This window comes from Mastigoproctus giganteus, chromosome 3 (assembly GCF_048544385.1).
Source record: "Mastigoproctus giganteus isolate SK-2022 chromosome 3, ASM4854438v1, whole genome shotgun sequence".
Taxonomy (NCBI): domain Eukaryota; kingdom Metazoa; phylum Arthropoda; class Arachnida; order Uropygi; family Thelyphonidae; genus Mastigoproctus; species Mastigoproctus giganteus.
In genome coordinates, this window is record NC_143577.1 from 76,189,693 (window position 1) to 76,210,095 (window position 20,403).

The following is a 20,403-nucleotide window of genomic DNA, read 5'->3' on the forward strand; positions in this document are numbered from 1 at the left end:
TGAGTGATTTGTAGTAAATATTATTGATGTAAGAGGATACCAGTTGTAATAAATTTCATGGGTTAAAAGCTAAGAATATAACAAAATATATAGAAAGAGTAATAATAATTGAAATGAGTTTACTGATGTTAATAATATGTAGTGTAGTTCAAATATATGGAAATGGGTATGCTTGTATGGAAGTATTTGTTTCCTTTATGTAAATGCTGTATATAATGTTAATTAAAGGTGTATGTCTTTAATGTTCTGCTAACACCTGCTTTACACATCCTAGAATCCAGAATTTTCTGTGGATTGCAGTCAGATTTGTGTAAAGTGGGGTGGGTTTCAGACTTCAGTAGGGTGGAAGTCAAAACAAAATAAACGATAAGAAATAACATTTTCCTATCCTCCCACAGTGTAATGCTGAAAACAAGGAGATTTTATTTCTTCAAGAGAGAGCGCGCAAATTTACTGGCAAAGACAAAGTCGCTTGGCGCCTGGGGCCACTTATCTCCTCGTGAAGGTGTGATGGCCGAAATAATCAGTCATTATTGTTCAAGTTAACCCAGTTGGGTTTCTGTTTGTTGTTTTTCTTACTAACCAACTGGACGTTGAAGCCTACACACAGATGAGGAGTTGCATATGGGTGAGAACCCGATGATAGTTCACTTAAATGGCTTCCACACCATCAGATGGAAGTTTGCTCCAACAATCTGGCTAAAACCAAATTTCCATAATCTATCCTACAATCATCCTCGTATCGCCCGAGAAAGATTCCATCAGCATTTAGTTTACAATGTATATTTTTATTAAGGTTTTATTTGAAAAGCAATGAGACATCGCTAAATTTCAATTCACTTGGACAGAGGTTAGCAAACTTTCGTTGGGGGTGAGGTGAACTGTGGTGTGGAGCCCATGGTGATGCTCCCTTTTTTTTTTTTTTAATTGGAACGTTGTGTATAAATACCTTATCGTAATTTATAAAGATGGGCGGACACTGGGCGAATGGGAATTTAAATTTATTTAAAGGAAAGGGAGGGGCGGTTAATAATCTCTTGAGGCATTTCGAATAGTTTCCGGTGCCGGCTCTGGCACTTATTCCACTAGTTACCGACTCCCTAGCACTGGGCTATGTCAAATTAAAGGTTTATGCTGAAAACTGATAATACAGCTCCTCTCTAGCATCAAAACGACAGACTGTAAATCCCTGAAAAATTTTGCCACTGGTTCCAAACTTTTCCAACAGCACCATGTGAGATAGACACAAATATTCGGATATTTTTTCATTGTATATCGATCAAAATGAATTTCACCGTTCTGAATCATCCTAATTTATGATCCATAGAGTAGGAATAGTAGAAACAATGATACTTAATGTCCCTCCATTGCAGTGACGAAATGCATGGAGATTAGTCGAATACCCAGACTCCGGGATTTTGTGATAAGAATAAAATATAATTGCCATCAGTAAAGCAAGTTTAGTCAATAAAGTTACGAACATCTATTGTAAGATGTCTAATTTGCAACTAAGCTGCATTTTAAATGATACATGCTCACCCTGGCCTTGAATGAAAGACCACGATGAAAACTGAATTTCGCTTATTTTAAAAACTGTGAGTTGTGATTTCAATTCGTTTCTAGTTGCGCATGAATAAGAAATCACGCGATAGAAATTAATAACGAGAAAAGAATGCAGGCACATTTTAGTAAGAGTTCTCAAATGATGTGTTGTATACAACAGCACTTTAAGGTTTAACTTAATTTTGTTAATTTAAAAACAACCTATCCACTAGTGTCTCATCTAATTTTACGCGTAATATACAGTAGAGCAGTGGTTCCCAACCTTTTCTAACATTGGAAAAATTTGAGGCTCCTATACGACGTGCGCAGATAAGAATGAATCTGCGTGCATCAGACCATCCATTCATTGAGAAAATACATAGTAGCAGAACGCTACTATAAATTCAGTAACGCTTTTAAATGAATGTATATTTATTAATCAACAGCATGTACATACACTTCAAAAATAGTAGTACGTATATATGAAGACATTATTTATTGAGTCTCTTGAAGTTATGAGACAGCTGGTGCCGTTTTGCAAGTTTGGTTGATGTGACGAAAGTTTCAACTTGAACTATGGTTACAGCTCTAGCTTGTTCCGGTATTTACATTTCTATGCAGAAAACCCAATTTCACGAACAGTGCTGTGGGGAAACGGTAGCGAGCTCAAGATTTTTCTTGGAGGGATCTGCGCCTTGGCCAATGATCTAAAGTACTCAATTCCACTCCCCGTTTCAATCGAGTCTGAGTATTCCAGGAGCCTGCAGCCTCTACTCCTTTGCGGTTGTGCCCCTGGCGAGAAAAGGCATTAGGTATTTCACAGCTTTATCAGCTAGTTCTGGCTACCCAGAAGTAGTGTTTTTGCATGAAGATTAATTCTTCATGGATTCGTAGGGTCTTGTAATAATTCCATGCATTGGTTGGGAATCACTGCAGTAGAGTAAGAAGAACCTGCGATTAAAACGGGTAGTTTTTGAATGTGTTCCAATTTACTAGAATATTTCAGTGATCTGAAAAATAAGTGTCTGAGAAGTTTTTTTGCCTGTACATATTTTATTCATTTGACTTACAACACACACATGTGCTGTAGAAAATACATTACTCAAGTAGATCTTGCTCCACTTTATTGCACAAAACACCCAGTGGTATCTGATGAATACCTAACGAATCATCTGTACAAGTCTCTTCATACGTTAAACCGGAAAGTAGCACAAAATAGCGTAAATACATCCACAGTGGGAGTGAAACTTTGAAAGCTCTTTAAGTATAGGAAAACTTGATTAAAAATTGATTTTATACAGACATTTGAATGCAGCCATTACACACAACGTTGCTTCTTAGAGGCAGAAGCGTTTTGTATTTAGAAATGTCGGGGAGAGGCAGGGAAGACACTACCGAACAGCATCGAAAACTACCTAAATTTATTTACAAGCACTCTATTGTAAGCATGTTCTAAATCAAAGTTTTATTCAACTATAAATAATAAAAGCGCGCATTTGAGTTGTGCATAACAGTACGAATAGTGCGCTTATACTTTACCTTTTTGATAAACCACGGATAACTGCTTCCTTTATGAATTCATCCATGTATTTCCAATAGAAAAAAAAAAAATCCTGTAAACGCGGCCATTGATAAAGAGTGTTGTTGGAGAAGTTTAGAGTTCAACAATAACACGTCAAATACCATACTGCGAAATAATAAAATATCATTCGATAATAAAGCGCTAGGAGATGATTATGTAATTTTTAAATTAGATCATGAAGGTTATATTAAAAAAAACTCATTTATAAAAAAAAAAAAATATATATATATATATATTAATGCTTATAATTTAGAACAGATTAAACACAATCACGGTACTATTTAAGATTGTCTTCATGATTAAAAAAAAATATTTAAATACAAAGGTAATTTTGCAGTAGAATCAAAACTTCAAACAAACTTTTTAATATATTAATAGATAGAAATTGTTTACATATTTGGCTTCGTTTATGAGTAAAGGAACTGTTAATATAATTTTTGGGTATCAACGTTTATCAGCCATGTTTTAAGCAGTTGTAAACTGTATGTTTAGAGTAAGAAACTACTTTTAAAAGATTTTTGTTTTCCAGATAGAGAATGAGTACGCAACAGCGACATATTGAGCCTAAATAAGATACCAATCACAGTTAAAAATCCAAAGAATCAATTTCAGTATAATAGAGTGGTGAGAAATTAAGTTATAGATTTTCACAATGTTTAGCATTTGCTCGCTAATGGAGTCTATTTTCGCAGCTGTTACAAAGGGGCAGAACAAAGTTTTCAGGCAGTGTTGAAGTATTCCGGGCAATGCTATGATGATTACTGGGTGGTGTAATCATGGCAGGCATAAGCCAAAAGCGCTGTAATCTTTCGAGTAAAATTAAAGGCGTATCGTTAGGTGATCGATCGTTTTTGGAGGGTACGTAAAGTTGTTTTACCTGATATGGATCAAAGCAGGTGCTGTGATGGTGTTTGGTACTGTCTTCATTTTCGTGAGGCACAGTGTTTGTTGCAGTATTGTAGTCTCTAGTTAGCAGATATGTATCTAGCAGGACAAAAGTCCTGAAATATTTGAAATGCAAAAGGCACACATACACACGCTCGTACGAACACATATATATCTTTAGCATATTGAAGACTATTATTTTTTATTCTTCAAGCTTCTAGATGATTAGTGTCTGTAACGAACACGGAACAGCAATTCGTACCAAGGTGAATTGAGAGAGTGCAATGCAGCCGTTACTGAAAAACCATCTGGATTTGATATTTTGTTTCTCCATACACTTTTTTGTTGATTCATTTAAATAAAAATTCATTTTCCCGTTGGTTGTGTAATTTGTGGTTGAATGTTGTGGCTTTTGTTTTTTAGAATATAGATAAAAATCAGATTTTTTTTTTTTTTTTTTTTTTACAACGCATTTTTGTCAAATTTTGCATAAATACCGATAGGAAAATTATGAGTAGTTAAAAAGTTTGGAAAAGACAGTATTTTTCTTAAATTTTCACAAATATGAAATATATTCTCACTTAAATTTCGTTTATTTTCTAGACGGTCAAGGCCAGAAGAGTTTATAAATTCGTGGTGACTGCGTACACATTAAATTAAAGGACAGCTAGATTTTTCAATGCCACATAGCACTGAATTTTTTTTATGGCAGCGTATGGGGTTGAACCCGAAACCACCGGCCTTATGGCCACGCGCGCGCCAACCACTAGACGAACAGGAGAGTATTATAATATTTCTCTCTCATCTCCTTAATATATGAGGATGTAAACAAAAACGTCACTGTTTTTTAAATTGTCATCATTTATTTTAGAATTCAGAATAACAAATAAATGCTAAAATATTGTTTAACCGATCCAGTTTTTTCCCCTAATTTCATATGAACATTTTTACATATTTTAAAATACATCATTAAAGTGTAATTATGCTTAATTAAATAAAGAATTTCGATGTGACACTGGAGCTTCTAAAGACATTTGTTTATTTAATTTTGATACTGTAATTGCAGAATTCAGATTCACCTTCCTGAATTCCTAAGTGCAATACTTGAATATAAAGAACACAGGAAAGCATAACGCAAAATAAACTATGGAGGTTGTCTGAAAATGCCATCTGATGGTCAAACTGGTAAACGGCAGTTAAGAATTCGTCCCTATAAATTCATCTCGGCTGGATTATGAACTACTGCGTGATTAACTTTACCGTGACATTGATTGAGGTACATGTACTGCAAGTGGCTGGCTAAATCATCAACAATTTATTATGCTAACTTTACACACATATACACCTAGACATTATATTACAGAGACAGCACACAAGCCATCTGTCTACTTAATTACTAGTCAAAGTATCTCTGCCGGTGCAGTAGGAAGGCATGATCAGTGACAAATCGACGAAATCACAACAAAATAAAAAAAAAAAAAAAAAAAAAAGAAAAGAAAGGACACTAAGGCTGAAAATGTACAACTTGTTTCTTCCATCACGGAGGAAGAAGCACAAGCACCGTAAATCGGTTTCAAATCCTTCATTTTTTTTCCTTTCTTTTGTATTTCCTTTGAGGCAGGAGGAGTGATCGCTAAGTGTGATAAGGACTTTTTACTGATATATATTAATAGATTAAAAGTTTCTACTGACTATTTGGTTGACTTCATACGTAATAGCACTTTGAAAACCTCGCTGTGATGTGGTGTATATACAGGTGGCTAAACTAGAACTTTGATTCCTTGTTGCAGCTTCACTTCAGGAATGCTACTACAGAGAGAAAGATCATTTGCATAATAACTTCGTCCATCACAGACTAACAGTTGAAAGTTCTATACATAGATGGTAGATATTGCAACAGCATGCTTACATTTATTTACAAAGTGTACACTGAATCTGAAAAGCGTCACTAAACAATCATGCATCTCTAAGAGTGGGATTTCGTTTGGGTCTCTAAAATCTCAAAATTATACTCGCATAGATATTCGTGTTTCAAGTTCTTTACTCAGCTTAAAAGAAAAATTAAATAATGGTTGTGTTCTTATTAGAACGATATGTTACAAAATGAAATAGTGTTTTATTGACACCGAACAATAACATTTAATATGGCGTTTAGTGAAACGGTATGAAATCAGAGTACCTAGTTTCGATAGTAGAAAAGTAACTTCCTGTTAATTTTCTTAATCTTTTACGCAGCCAAACTCTCCTAGTATATTATACCGATATCCGTGTTAATAAAAAATTAATAATAGTTTCCTCTGCTAGTTCTCATACAAGATAAAATACATAACGTCACTTTTTTTTTTAACAAGATGTAATGGGAGATTTCTGAGAGAGAGAATATACTTTGAATACGTGGACACCCCGTCTTATTTACATCGAAACGAATCTCCACCAAGATAAACAAAAAGAAGGCTATAATTGCATTTACCTGTTATCTTACAAGCAAAAAAAGTTTGCATTCGTCTGCAAAGATTGATATGAGTTATGAAATATTTGGTAAATAAACTTAAATAAGTGAAAGAATGGACGATGTAATGGATATATAAATGTGTGCATACACAGCAGTTAAAAAGAAAAAGAATATGACTAGCCTCGAAGTCCGAAGGTCATCAACCACGGTACTTATTAAATAGGCGTATTAATTTCGTCGAAATAATAAGCTACAATTTCAAGGAAAATGTTGTTAATGATGGCAGAACAAAAATTATTTCACAAATGAAATATGATAGAAGTTGAGAAATCAAATTGGAGGATACATTGTAAAGGGATGTATAAGAAGACAGAATAAAATGTCTATTATAGTATAGTGTCTCTTCACAGTTTCAAGAAGGTAGTTGTGTATAAGTGTTAATAAAGTAGCTGAAGAAGAGTGGAAGGTGTTGAGTAGGTCTTATAGTTTAAAGATTTAAGTTGTAGAAGATGCACCAATACAAGAATATGGGAAACTGATGAAGAGTATTTTCCAGATTCTGTATAACCATTTCCCCCCAAAATATTTCTGTATTTTAATTGAGATAGATTACTTTCCAATTGTTAATCAAAATTTTCTAACATATGAGTTTCCCTCCACAGGACTACTTATTGGCCACGTGTAATTGTTAGTCAGGTAGTTCAGGTGAGTGAATTTCAATTTAGGTAATCTAAGAGAGACTTAAATGGAAAAAAAATGTTCTAACTAAAAGTATACGTGTACATCCCTTTGGTTCCGAATTTTACCCATTGGAGATAGTCAAGAGAAACTAACAATCCAAAACAGAAATTGTGGTCAATAAATAACAGCCGCCGCTTTTGGCTAGAGTCTTCGCTGTGAGAGCACCACGAGTTAATCCTGGAATAGGACTATTCCTTTGTTTTAGTTACGATCCGGCCATATTCTCTGTATTACAGAGGGGGGTGGGGAAGAAGCTGCCCTTGATCACTGCAGCACCCTCACTTCTACCACAGCGGTGGGATGAGGGAGGAGGAAACATCACAGCATGAACACCCTCACTTGATCACTGATGCGGTGTGTTGACTAGCCCCGTTGTTGCTTTTGCTGAAGAGCAACTTTTCAGAAATCTTATATGATATCTTCGTTCTCTTCTAATTCTTCTTCTTCCGGTTCTTCTAAGGTGATCTGGAATTTAATTCGTTCACCTCCATGCCGTGGACTGTTGTAACCACTTTCTCTTTCTGCGTCTTCTTGTATATTCTGCTGGCTACAGGAAGGACTGATGGGGATCATGTTTTGATACCAGTCTCTGTTCTCCTCCAGAGCATCCAATATTTCCTGAGCATCTGGATGTACGAGATCAGCCCATGTCTCCCATAACGGATGGACAATATAATCTATAAAGCCGACCTAGAAAAGGAAAAAAAAAAAGTTTTAATATTTCACTTTTTCAGATAAATATAACTTTGTATCCTTTTAAATCATAATAAATAAATATCTTACTCGAATGTTTTTAAAGTAACCTCTTTAGCAGTAACAACGGAAACAATTTCATAACAAAGCTTCCATTTCTAATAAATAATCACGGGGAAAAATACAACTTGTTTTTATGAATTATAGAAGAAACGTGCCAAATATGAAACGCTTTAAGGGACCGCCGAATTCAAGTTTAAATCTATCTTGATGGCTAGCTTTGTTGGTGATAGTCGACTGTGTGATTTTCTACTGACGATAAGTTTTGTAAGGTAGCCTCTACACTTATTTCATGAATAAGGTTTTGCTCAGATACTGGTAGTTTATTATTGCGTGTTTAGAATATGAACCAATCTCACAGATGAACTTGAACTTGAAAATCAAGTAGTTCATAATAAAAGAAAATATGTCATGCACCTCGTGATATTCCATATTAGGTAAAAAAGTGTTTCGAGTAAATATTTTGTAATCAAGTTATTAAGCATAATTCAAGCATACTGTATAAAAAATATTTTTTATACAAAATAAAAATCGTATTCCACAACAGAAGTGGAACCTTTCCTCTGTATATACACTGGTTGCCTTCATTTTGTTATCAAAATGTGCGCGTGCGTTTACTGTTGATACCGGTCGAAGCTGCGGACAGAGGGAGGAAACGTTTAGGATTAGTGACACGAACGCCAAAAAATATATATTTATTAAATATTAAATCGGCTAACTACAGCCTCGAAGGATCGAAATCGGACCTCTCCAAACGCGTGGCAGACAGTGAAGAATCGTGCCGATTAGCCTGCTATGGAGGAGTAATACGAAAGGTCAGTAGGTGTTCTAAGGCAGGTTAGTTTGATTGTTAGCTTGCAGACTGAAAGCTCTGCAACTCTGCCAGAGACCTACTTAACTATCTTATTTAGAAAGCCTTGCTTCTTCGAATCTGAGGAGTAACACATTTATTCTGTGGTACTACACTGACAGTGGTAGAGAATGAAAGGGACTTGGGGGTGGTTGTGCAGGCAGATATGAAGTTCTCTGAGCAGTGCAGACGGGCTGCATGAGTAGCTCATGGAGTATTGTCAATGATATACAGGAATTTTTCCAGCAGGGATAAGGAGTAGATTATTCCATTGTATAAGGCGATGGTCAGGCCACACCTAGAATACTGTATATAGGTCTGGAGACCTCATTTCAAGAAGGATGTAGAGCTGCTGGAACGAGTACAGAGAAGGGCAACAAGATTAGTGAATGGAACAAAGGGGTGCTCTTACGAAGAAAGGCTTAAGTTTTGCAAATTACAGTGTCTGGAGACTAGGCACCAGCGAGGTGATCTGATAGAGGTGTATAAAGCCTTGAATGGTTTAAGCATGCTCAATGCTGATGGGATTCTTCCTCTAGCTCAGAAAAATCACCTGAGAGGGCATAAATTCAAATTGAGGAAAGACAGATGTAGGATAGACGTGCGGAAATTTGCCTTTAGCCAGCGGGTGGTTGGTTGGTTGGTGGAACAGACTTCCATCCCTTGTGGTGGAGGTTGATAGCCTAAATAAGTTTAAGGCTCAGCTGGACAGGTATTTTGAACGAACAGAGGGGTGAAGTGGAAGTGGGTTTTTTTTTTTTTTTGGCTGATGCTGCATAAGCTTGCTTTCTTGCATCAAATGCCTCTACTAATGCTAATGCTAATTCCACCATGAAAGCAAGAAATAAAAATTAATAAATTTAAATATTTGGCGTAATTAATGAGACATTTGAAGATGTGCAATCATATTAGAAGCAGATGCGTTAAGTATTAATATTAAAGTTGTATATACTTGAAAATATGTTCAAAGCACTTTCTAAATGCGAAACAAGAGACAGAGGACTGGGCTGAGCATGAACTGAAGTACGTTCCTGTACAAGAGAATTAAAATTATCCACTAATAAATTATTCTGAATTATATCTCCATAAAATAGCTTATGAAATACGTCTACAGAGGCCTCCAAATTGGGAATCTCTGGAGGCGAATTTAAGAAAGTAACGTTAGCAAGCAAAAATATGATAAGGAGAATTATTCCATTGCTGCTTGTATTTCAGTACCACTAAGGAGCATTAGGGAGAGAGAACGCCTACTATAAAGGGTACTAGGAAAGTTTTGCAATACAGCTTTGTTTATTTAATTTTTTCAAAGTAATTTCCTCTACATTCAATACACCTCTCCATCCTCCGAAACCAATCTTTAAACCAGTTCTGCCAAGTTTCACTAGGGGGTAAAGCACACTCGTTGTCCCAAGCCCGTAGAAGGTCCTCATCACTGGAAAACCGCCTCCCTTTTAGCTTCATTTTCACATGCGGGAACAGTGCAAAGTCGCAGGGAGCAAGGTCTGGACTGTAGGGAGGGTGCTCGAGAAGTTTCAGCCCTGTCGTGGTCAAATATTCGGTGCAGGCTTTGGCGCGGTGAGCTGCAGCATTATCGTGATGGAGGTACCAGGTGTCCATTCTTGACTTTGGCCGCAGGTTCTTCATAGATCCAATGACTTTAGGCAGGCATTGTTCAGTATACCACTTAGCTGTGACTGTCTTCTGCGTGTCCAAAACGACACGTTCCACAATTCCACTCGATTTGAAAAATACAGCTATCATTTTCTTCTTTACGGATCGGGATTTCCTGACAATTACGGGTGTGTCGTCATCATCAAAGACCCAAACTTTGTTTTGAGCCTTGGTCGGCAGATCGTAATAGTACAGCCAAGTCTCGTCACCTGTCACGATGTTGTTCACATACCGAGATTGTCCCTTATCAAACTTTTTTAACATCTCCCGGCACCAAGTCACACGTCATGTCATCTGCTCTTCAGTCAGTTGATGCGGCACCCAGAGAGAACAAAGTTTCTTCACGTGCAAATGATCTTGCAGAATCGAACGAATTGCTGGTGCATTTAGGCCCAAAGTATCCTCTATCTGTTGGTAGGTCACTCGCCTGTTTTCGTCAAGCATTTTCCTCACAGCAGTAACGTTTTTCTCCGTAACTGACGTTCGTGGCCTTCCCGGCCTCTCAGAATCCTCCAGAGTGAAATTTCCCCTTTGGAATTCTCTATACCACCTGAATATCGTTGTACGATGTGGACAATCATCATCTAGTGCAAGAGTCATTTCTTCTAAGCACTGGTCTATGGTTAAACCACGCACGAAATTATACCGCAAAACTGTCCTTATCTCATTTCGTGACCACGATGCAATCGCAAGCACTTTACACTCTCACTACTAATGAATAACTGAGCTCATCGACTTGGCGCGGCGGCTACTATGCACGTATGAACATGTCTCAACATGCAGCGACAAGCAGCTTCCTGTGATTCATTGTTGCGTCATATTGCAAAACTTTCCTAGTACCCTTTGTATTACCACCCACATATGGTTAAAATTAACATGAAATGCTCTTAAATTTGAAAGCGTTACTCTAAAGGTTTTAGAGTACGCCTGAAGATGAACAGCTACCAGAATCAAGGAATTTGTAAATACAGCTGTAAAATGAGAAGATAATAAAAAATTTAGTTTTGTTAGCATAAATTGCTACAGCCGGTATAAGTATCAGCTAAAAGTAATGATAATAGAGTTATTACCATTATCTCTATTAGAACAGTGGTATATTTTCCAATATTATTGTTCTTCATAATTCTTACGTTATACTGTTATTTTACATTTTTGTATTAAGAACGGACGTGTCTAGTATCATGCAACTGGTACTATTCATGGTCGGTGCACGCGTATTTTGTGCCCTTAGATGCGCACCCCTAGTACATTTTGATAAGCCCATCCAATTGCGAAATGGTTAATTATTATTATAAACTAATTGTTTTTTTAATTAAAATATTAAATAAAATTTTGAGAAACTATGGTTTTTTTCTCTCTCCAAATAAAATGATCTTATGTTCCTTTCAGAAATACAAGATGACGTTTATATATTAAACCGAGGATGGGAAAACAACTTTCCCGTTAAGAGAAAATGCAGTTCATTGGGCAAAATTTAAATTAAGAAATCGTACGATTTAAACATAATACTTAATTCAATTTTAACATCAGATTCGAATTCAATCCAACTAGGACAAAAACGGTCAAGACGACCTAATCCTAAAAATAAGCGAGTAGACCAACCACGGTGTCTTTTAATTGAAAAGCACCAGGATATACTCGACTTCTACTGTATAAAAAGGGCGACTATGCTTCCTTTTGTTAAGTTTACTTTACCTAGAAGGGCGGAGTTACTATTGCTTTAATGCCTAAAAATAGAATTAGGGAATAATATGGTCTTGTAGAATTCTAAAGTTGCACTGGTCGTGAAATACAAGCTTATCGTCCAAACACGGCAACCAAAACAAATTACTTATCTATCACTTCTTCCTTCTTATACCCTTCAATAATATACTTGACCTACCTGGGTCTTCTCTACCGTTGCAGTGTGCTTGTCGCACATGGGACTAACATCCAGAGACTGTTCCCTTTCTTTATCTCCTTGTTGGAAAAACTCTTCCATTATAAGTTCAACCCATTGTCTATAGAGATCCAGAGGTTTTGTCGGATTACTCAAATCTGCGCAATGGACCATATTCTGTAGAACCTGAAATAATGGTCAAACGAATTAAGAAAATTGTTATTACTAATATACTTATTGAAGAGTATAATTTATGGAAAAAAGCGCTACACTGCACTATAAAAAGATTTATTTTTCGTTCGATTACTTTTTTCCTGTTTTCTTTGTAAAAAGAACAACAGTAAATAAAAAAAAAATGAATTTAGCAAGAAGTACACATTAGACGTATATAAAATTTAGAATTATTAAATGTAATTCCAGACATACGTTTCGAGTTTCGCTTAGGCTCTTCATTGGTGGCTAGGAAAACAAAACTAATCAAAATCCTAGGCAATTACAAGATGTCTACTTTTCCTAGGTGTGTAGTGGAATCTAAATATGTCTAAGTTTATAGTATAGCGTATAGTGTGTTCATGTCTAACGGCACTAGGGGTTTCCCCCATCTCCGCGTTGCTTTCATTGTGGGTGTAACAGTTCACTCTAAAGGCCAGAGATTTAAAAGTGTACGGATCTTGAGGTGTGTAATGGTGTGTACCGTTGTTCTTCTGGCCATTTAGCCGCTGGGGCCCAACAGGTATCAGGTACACCAGCATTTAGATATTTACTCTGGTCTGGCAGGTCCTGCCACCTAATTTCCTGAGATTTCAGTGGCTAGGACCTATTTGTAAAAAAAAAAAAAAAAAAAAAAGGATGACACACTGTTAGGATTGCGAGGCCGAGAGAGTTTGCGCATTAATTTGGATGCTTTAAATTTTGGTTGTGTGGGACATTCGCTGTTGACACTGGCAGAGTAGGGGGAAGACTGGGAGGTGAAAGTCAGAGTAAGATGTCGATAGGAAAGATGACCCTTGGGAAGATCAGTGGGGCAGGCCCATGCCCCCCAGGAGGAAGAAAATAGGGGAAGAAGACAAGAATCTGTTCCTCCCCCCAGGTGGTGGAAAGAAAGTACCATGCAAGGGAGCATGGTATTGCATCGCCAGTGGACGCCTTGGCAGCATAGCTGCAAGAGGAAGTCGTATCAGGTAGTCAATTCATCTAGTTCAATCTGATGATTTGGAAGGTAGTCCAATCCAGTGTAAGTCCGATCTGATGTCTCTCTTTATTGGTTTGTTGAAGTAAGGGGACTTCAGTATTCCTATTTCGTGTTTCAGTTCAGTGTCATATTGAAGACAGGGGCCCACTGCTTTGAGAGCCCTTGTTCTGTTAAGTTTATTGGAGTCCATTGACAGTTCCAGTTTGCATGTCGATGTTCAGTGGTTGAGTTTGCAGTTAGTGAGAGTCTGGTACAGTAGTCCAGGGACTGGCAATCAGGTGGAATGCTGCAGTTGTCTTGTCCAGTTCTGTTCGTGAGTCATGGGACAGTCTTCCAGGAGTTTTGAATCCTTGGGCTTGCTGCGCCATAGTTATCTGTTCGTGATATTTTATTTGTAGGGTACTGTTGTCACACAGTTGTGCAATTCCATCGCCATTTAGTGTTGGGGTGTCGGCCAGAGTCGGGAGATCAGTAGTTGTTATGGAGGTGGCAGGAATCTTTGTCGAGAAAAGAGGTCCTGAGCAAATTGGGTGAATACCCTGTAGTATTAGGTGTTCCTGGTTTCGGAGTAGGGAGTGGATCCTTGTGACTAGCTGGCATCGCAAGCCTTCATAGATTTCACAGACGTGTATAAGGTGCTCCAACGATTCCTCTTGCCCACAGGAGCATCGCGGTGTTTCCGAGATTCCAAAATCAAAGAGTTTTTTCCTGAAAGAGCCATGTCCAGTCAGGAGATATGTATTGTGTAGACCAGGTGAAAACCAGGCCGGATATACCAGATTAATCTCAGGGTGAAGAATTTTTTGGTAACTGTGCCTTTTGTCGAGGCTGACCATCTGTCCTGCCAGGATTGTTTCAGGAATGTCATGAGTCATACCTTTTCCAGGTTCTTTTTGCTTGTTGGGTCTGTAGTGAAGCCAGTGCAGGTGGTTGTTCTCCCTTTTAACAGTTGAAAAAGCAGCCCGCAGCAGACAATTTGTAGGTCCAGGGGAAGAGTACCTGCAAGGACCTGGAGTGCGTATGTGCTGATTGTACAACATGCTCTATTGATCGTTAACAGAATTGAGTGGTGAATTGTTTCCAGCTTGCATCTATTCACTACTGTAGTTGCCTTTTTGTACCATACACCCGCTGCGTAGGTCAGTACCGAGACGAATATAGCCTTGTAAAAGAGGGAGAGCGTTTTCCTTCTCAGGCCCCAGTCCCTCTGGGTAACCCTAGCAATGAGTGCAGAAATTTTTTTTATCTTGGTTCGTAGATAGCAGAGGTACGATGTCTAGGAGAGATTCTTGTCCAGAACCAAATCAAGATATTTGAGTTCAGTTTTGAGCTTTATGGTCGTCCCTCCGACCTTGATTTGTTGGGGCCTTCTTAGGTCTAGAGCCTTTTAGGAGAATTGAGCTTGTCTTCTCTGGCGAGATGTTGAGGAAATTTTGGCTGGCCCATTCTCGTAGGGTGAAAATAGCTTGGTTTGCCATAGTTTCCATTTGGGCCTTGCTGTCAGCTGCAAGCATCGGGACCAGGTCATCTACGTATGACTGGGTTCTGACACCCTGAAGGTCAAGGTTAAGAAAATCATCTAGGACTAGGTTCCAGAGGAGAGGCCCTAGAACAGACCCCTGTAGACTGGCTTGGAAAGACTGCAGTATGGGGCACTAACAGTGATTTCTCTGTCCTTAAGATAGGATTTGATGCATTGATAGAGGTTACCAGGTATATGAACTCTCCGGAGCCTTCCCAGGATGCTGGGTTACCATAGGGAGTTAAAGGCTCCAGCGAAGTCGATGGATATAACTAGGAAGTATTTGCGATCACAATTTTTGGCCGCTTCGGTGATATTTTCGAGTGCATCCACAGTGGAGCGCCCCTCCCGGAATCCATATTGGTTCGGTGATGAGAGTCCAGCTTCCTGATAGTGTGTTTCTATTTTGTGGTGAAGAAGTCGCTCGAGTAGTTTACTCAGCATTGACAGCAGGGCAATGGGCCGGTAGGCCCCTGGGAGGGCTTAAGGTTTGGTCGGATTTTTTGGTATGAGTCGGACATTGGCAGTTTTCCAATCAGAGGGGAAGGTGCCCTCTGAGAGGCAGTGATTAAAGAAATCAAGGATTTTATGTGGTAAGATTAACAGATTTTTTGACTAATTCGGGTTCGATTTGATCTTTCTTGTTTCGCATTTTGGATGCTGCTGCGTTGAGGTTCTCCAGGGTAAATGGATCTTCTATTGTTGACGTTTGGTAAGTTTCATTCTCTTCACAGAGTTTTAGCTGTTCCGGAGTGTGGGGATCAACCTGTGGAAGAAAAGACAGTGTCCAGGATATTATTGATCGACTCTTTCCATGTTCTTGTATACGATCCTTATGGCAGTTTAGTGGCCGAGACCACTTCTCCCCTGCTGGGGAGGTTGTTGGTGGTGACTTTGTACACCACTCCCCAAGGGTCAGTGTTTCCTCCGTGGAGACGAGAGTTTCCCAGGAGCCCCTTTTGCGGAGCTTGATTTTGGCTGTGTACTCATTCCTGACCTCACGGTAGCCCTGTCTCAGGACAAACTTCAGCCTGAGGCCAGGATCTTCGAGCGCGCTGAAAACGTTTTCTGTGTAAGTTGTTGACTAGTGCCCTTCTCTTCGCGATTTTGTGGGAGTGAGAATAGAAAGTTTTCTCTTCCTTCTTGATCCCTCTTGAAAAGCCACCATTAAGATGCTGTAAATTGAATATGTTGCCCCCCCCCCCCCCCTTGACCAATTATTAGGTTTTCTAGACCATTTAGCGGAACAGGTGCCCCTCTGAATGGTCCACACTTCTGTAAAGTTGCTTTTGAGTTCATGGTACTGTATTTGTGGTATGAGGCTGGGTGAGTTCAAGTAGTGACCCGTCATAAATTTGTGATTTATGTCATGATGGTTGATGCAAATGTGAAGTCACTCGTTGCGGCTCTAGATCAGGTACATATAGGCTTAGTAACTGTTCCTCATTTTAAGCATGTGTTAACGATTGGCTGGGACCATCAGCTCTACACAGAGTGATAACTTTATTGGGTACACGTACCATTTTCATGAAAGGGAGCGTTCCTGTGTTAACAACATTCCGTGTTCATAACATGCAATTTATATCGCATGGTATCAAGTAGGTGGGCAGATAAACAAAGATGCTGCGTGTGTGCAGTTCAATGCAGGCTGGTAGCGGCGGTGTAATAGGGTGGGCGGAGTGCTTTTGTAGTGCACATTAGGTTCTCTTGATACCGTGGAGCAACATTTGGATTCTGCAGGTTATCTGTATTGGTTCGAGGCGCATCCCTTCATGTATGCAATGTCTTCATCTGCGAATGGGTTCTTCCAACAGGTTAATGCACCATATCAAAATTGTACAGAACTGATTTTAGGAACATGAGAATGAATTCATCAGATCTCAATTCAATATGCAACAGTGAGAAGCAGATGAGTAAACATAAACCAGTATTCTCATGGCACGCTTTCGACACCTTGTTGAGTCCATGTCACGATGAAACCAGGATATTCTGATAACTAACGATAGATGTACGTAATGCAGTGGCCACCAGTCATAAAGACCACAGTAAAAAGGAGGAGGAGCGGTCTGAGCCCCAATGGATACAGAACATCCTTTGAAACTAGAAATAAGCCACGTATCAGGAAATAACGTGAATTAGGTTGAAGATTTCTCTTTAGAGGGTAGTGTGGGGAAGGCAGTGCGTAAGATCAACAGGTCACTTGAGCTGCGATCAAAGAGCAATCCTCTATCTCCAGTCGAAAAGAACTGTGCATATGTAACCCCCACCCTAGAATGACTCAAACATCATGTTCATGCTCTGGAGACAAATTAAAACTGATTAGTTTTAATTTGCCTCCAGAGCTACAGAAAAAGAACTTAAAGGACGTTCGGAACATATGACCTGTATTTTGAAATTTTGTCCACTTCTGTGTTGCTAAATTCAGAAATTTTTACTAAGTTCTTTCTTCATAAGACTTTCAGCAGTTATATGCTATTGAATTTTGCTTGTTATAAAAAACAGCACATTGTTTTCTCCCATAGAACTTTAAATATTTTACTAATATCAATAGAATGCGATGCCAACTGATTTATATATTTAATCGATTTATTAAAATTGTTGATTTTGTGTAATCCATTCTTTAAGCTAGTTAAAACTTGTGCTCTATTAACCGTGAGGAATTAGATTAAAAAATATATATATACACACACATATATCATTTGAATGTCCTCACTAATGTTCCACTTTCCTTCAACCTTCCCCCCACCCCTCCCGATGACCGAATAATGCCGGTGCATACCTGCCTACTCTTACGATTTGGTCGAAAGTTTTTTTGATAAGCGGATGTGTATTCCGGGTGATTGCGTTCCAGAGGTTGACACTTTCGGTCTGGGCTCTCTTCCTTACGGATGATCGTAATATATCTATCCTCTTGAACCTAGTGAAAGCACGAAGTTTCTCCACATATCAGGTACAGGTCATTATAGATTAAGCTCAATTAAAATACTGAAAACAAATTTATTTTCAGTATTTTAATTTGAGCATTAACAAAAGACGACAACAAAAAGCTATTACATCCTGATACCAAAATGAGGAAACATTTTTCAGCTAAACAATATCTTTGTCAACCAGCAAGGTTTATTTAAAAATGTGTCGTAAAACATCTTGAAATATCATCGAAAGCCTTAAAATGGAGCAAAGAAAACAAAATAATGGACGCGAATGTCATATCCAAGTTTTTATAGCAGTTTCTCCAACAGGCAAAGGAAGAAAGCAATTTCTAAAATAGCTACAGGGAGAAAGATTGTTTAAATTTTCTCACATTACATGCACCAGGTACAGCAGCAAGAGTGGAAATATGAATCATCGTATTGCCGTTCAAAGCTAGCAATCATCCAATTGAAGTAATTTAATGGACTTTAGTATTACCAGAAGCTGCTGATATATTTGTTGCAGAACTCTGATTGTTTAGAATTTTTTAGGTGTTAGACGCACAATGATTTTTGTATTCACACTGGATTTTGTTTGTATGCAATACAATAGATTTATTTATTATTGGAAAAAAAAAAAAGAACACGAATTTCAGTATTTTCATAATCACACAAAGTATCATCTGTTTTGAGGAAGATCTGCTCAAAAATGAGAGTACTACTATCCGGACAGAAACCAGGGTAGAGTTACTCCAGTTTAAAACCGAAGATGAAACTATCTTTCTGCAAAATAAAATATTAAGTTGACTTAATACGTTTTCATCAATTTTAAATTTACGTAATGGCTAAAGTTATGTTGAGTTGGAGCACCTTATGAAATTCTCACGGTCTTAATAATGTGAAGATATTTATCCCGCAAAATTTTCTTTCAGTTTTAAGATTTATCGTTACCCTCAACTTATTCTCAAAACAGACCATAATCTTATCTATTTGTAACACTTTAGAAACTATATCCAGGTACGTTTGGATATAGGTTCTAAGGAAATATAACCTTATAAAACCAGTTGAGTGGCAATTAGGAAGGTGCACCAATTCAGAGAAACCTGGCTACTGCATTTAAACCAGTTATAGTGCAAGGAAGGTAGTTTTTTGTGTTTTATATTACATAAATACAATTCAGAGAATCAAATAATGGAATTACTGAATGTTATAACTCTATGTAATGATTTATACAGCAAAATTCCATTTCACACCTTGCGTTAAAATTAATTTTGGTATTCACTTAAAACATACCTGTATTCTTTCTGTGTAGTTATCTAGTAACACCATTCCTGAACCTACTTTCTTTGTCTCCACCATAGTCTTCAAATCTGCTAGAAGGTTCATGTGTTTGGACATATCAGTTGCTAGAACCTAAATGAAAAATTTCACTGTTAGTCTTACTAACAAAAAAATGAGAGCACTTTTAGTTCTAATTTTAATATTTCGAATTTTTAAAATGCCGATTAAAGTGTAAATAAAAACAATGTGCTTCCATCTCCTCTACAACCACGGCGCCTCCCTTCTTTCTTATATTCATGTGGCTTATTAAATTCAAGGGAAAACCACTAGAAACTGAGAGCGATTTTCCTCTCATCTTTTTCTCCAATAATCTTACTAGAGGAACCTGCTCCAAGTTAATTTTCACTGACAAAAGAATATATATATAAGCTCTTTTGTAAAAATGAAGTAACGAGGTTTAACGTTTAGTTTTATAACTTCATTGCAAAAATTTCCTTTAAAAATTACAGATATTTCGACTGTAGGTTTTTTCTCCTGTAATTGAAATTTGTAACCTACAGTCTTATTTTTGCAAGTGCCTTTGAATAATTGCACCATTGATTTCCCAATAAAGAATAGTTCTGCAGTTTTGTCACTGCTGTTCAGATAATCAGCTGAAAGACTCGCTAACAATGATCCATCCAGAATCCCTTACGGCTTCGACTTTACATTCTGCCTTTCCGCATCATTCAATGAGAGTTGAAAATTTGCTGATATTTCTATTCGTCAACTGGTTATTGAGTGGAACGAAACAGAGTTTCCTAAGGAGTTCTAGGTTCCCAGTACCATGTGAATCTGGGAGATTCACATGGTACTGGGAACCTAGTACAGGTGGAGAATGATCCCATGTTCGAATATCAAACGCAGTAAAGCGTAAGAATTTTATTTAAATTATTTCCTCCTACTGTGCTTCATTCAATGGAGAATGAATGAAAGAATTTAGCGAGAAATCTCAAAAGGTAAGCAAGCAGTCGAAATCTCGAATTCACAATGGCTATTTCCCTTTGTTTTTCCACTTTGCTCCATCCCAAAAAGGTAAGGCGTAACTAATCCGACACGCAATATTTCTGCACAGGCATTTCAATGCTTATTATCTCTACCTGTA

At 37.8% G+C, this 20,403-nt stretch overlaps 2 protein-coding genes across 5 annotated transcripts in view; one reads left to right on the plus strand and one right to left on the minus strand.

Moving 5' to 3' along the window:
- LOC150088092 (CXXC motif containing zinc binding protein) overlaps positions 1 to 20,403 on the plus strand; it is a 209,712-nt gene that overhangs the window by 186,542 nt on the left and 2,767 nt on the right. The gene's annotated exons all lie outside the window — the stretch shown is intronic.
- The window catches only part of LOC150088093 (3',5'-cyclic-AMP phosphodiesterase 4C-like), a 528,447-nt gene continuing 513,345 nt past the window's right edge, over positions 5,302 to 20,403 (minus strand). For all 4 annotated transcript variants that reach the window (XM_090369333.1, XM_090369331.1, XM_090369332.1 and 1 more), the window contains 3 exons: positions 19,272 to 19,391; positions 12,359 to 12,541; positions 5,302 to 7,892 (listed from right to left, as the gene is read on the minus strand). In XM_090369333.1, coding sequence (XP_090225459.1) covers positions 7,611 to 7,892; positions 12,359 to 12,541; positions 19,272 to 19,391 — 585 coding nt within the window. In that variant the 3' untranslated portion in view covers positions 5,302 to 7,610. The remainder of the gene's footprint in view (positions 7,893 to 12,358; positions 12,542 to 19,271; positions 19,392 to 20,403) is intronic.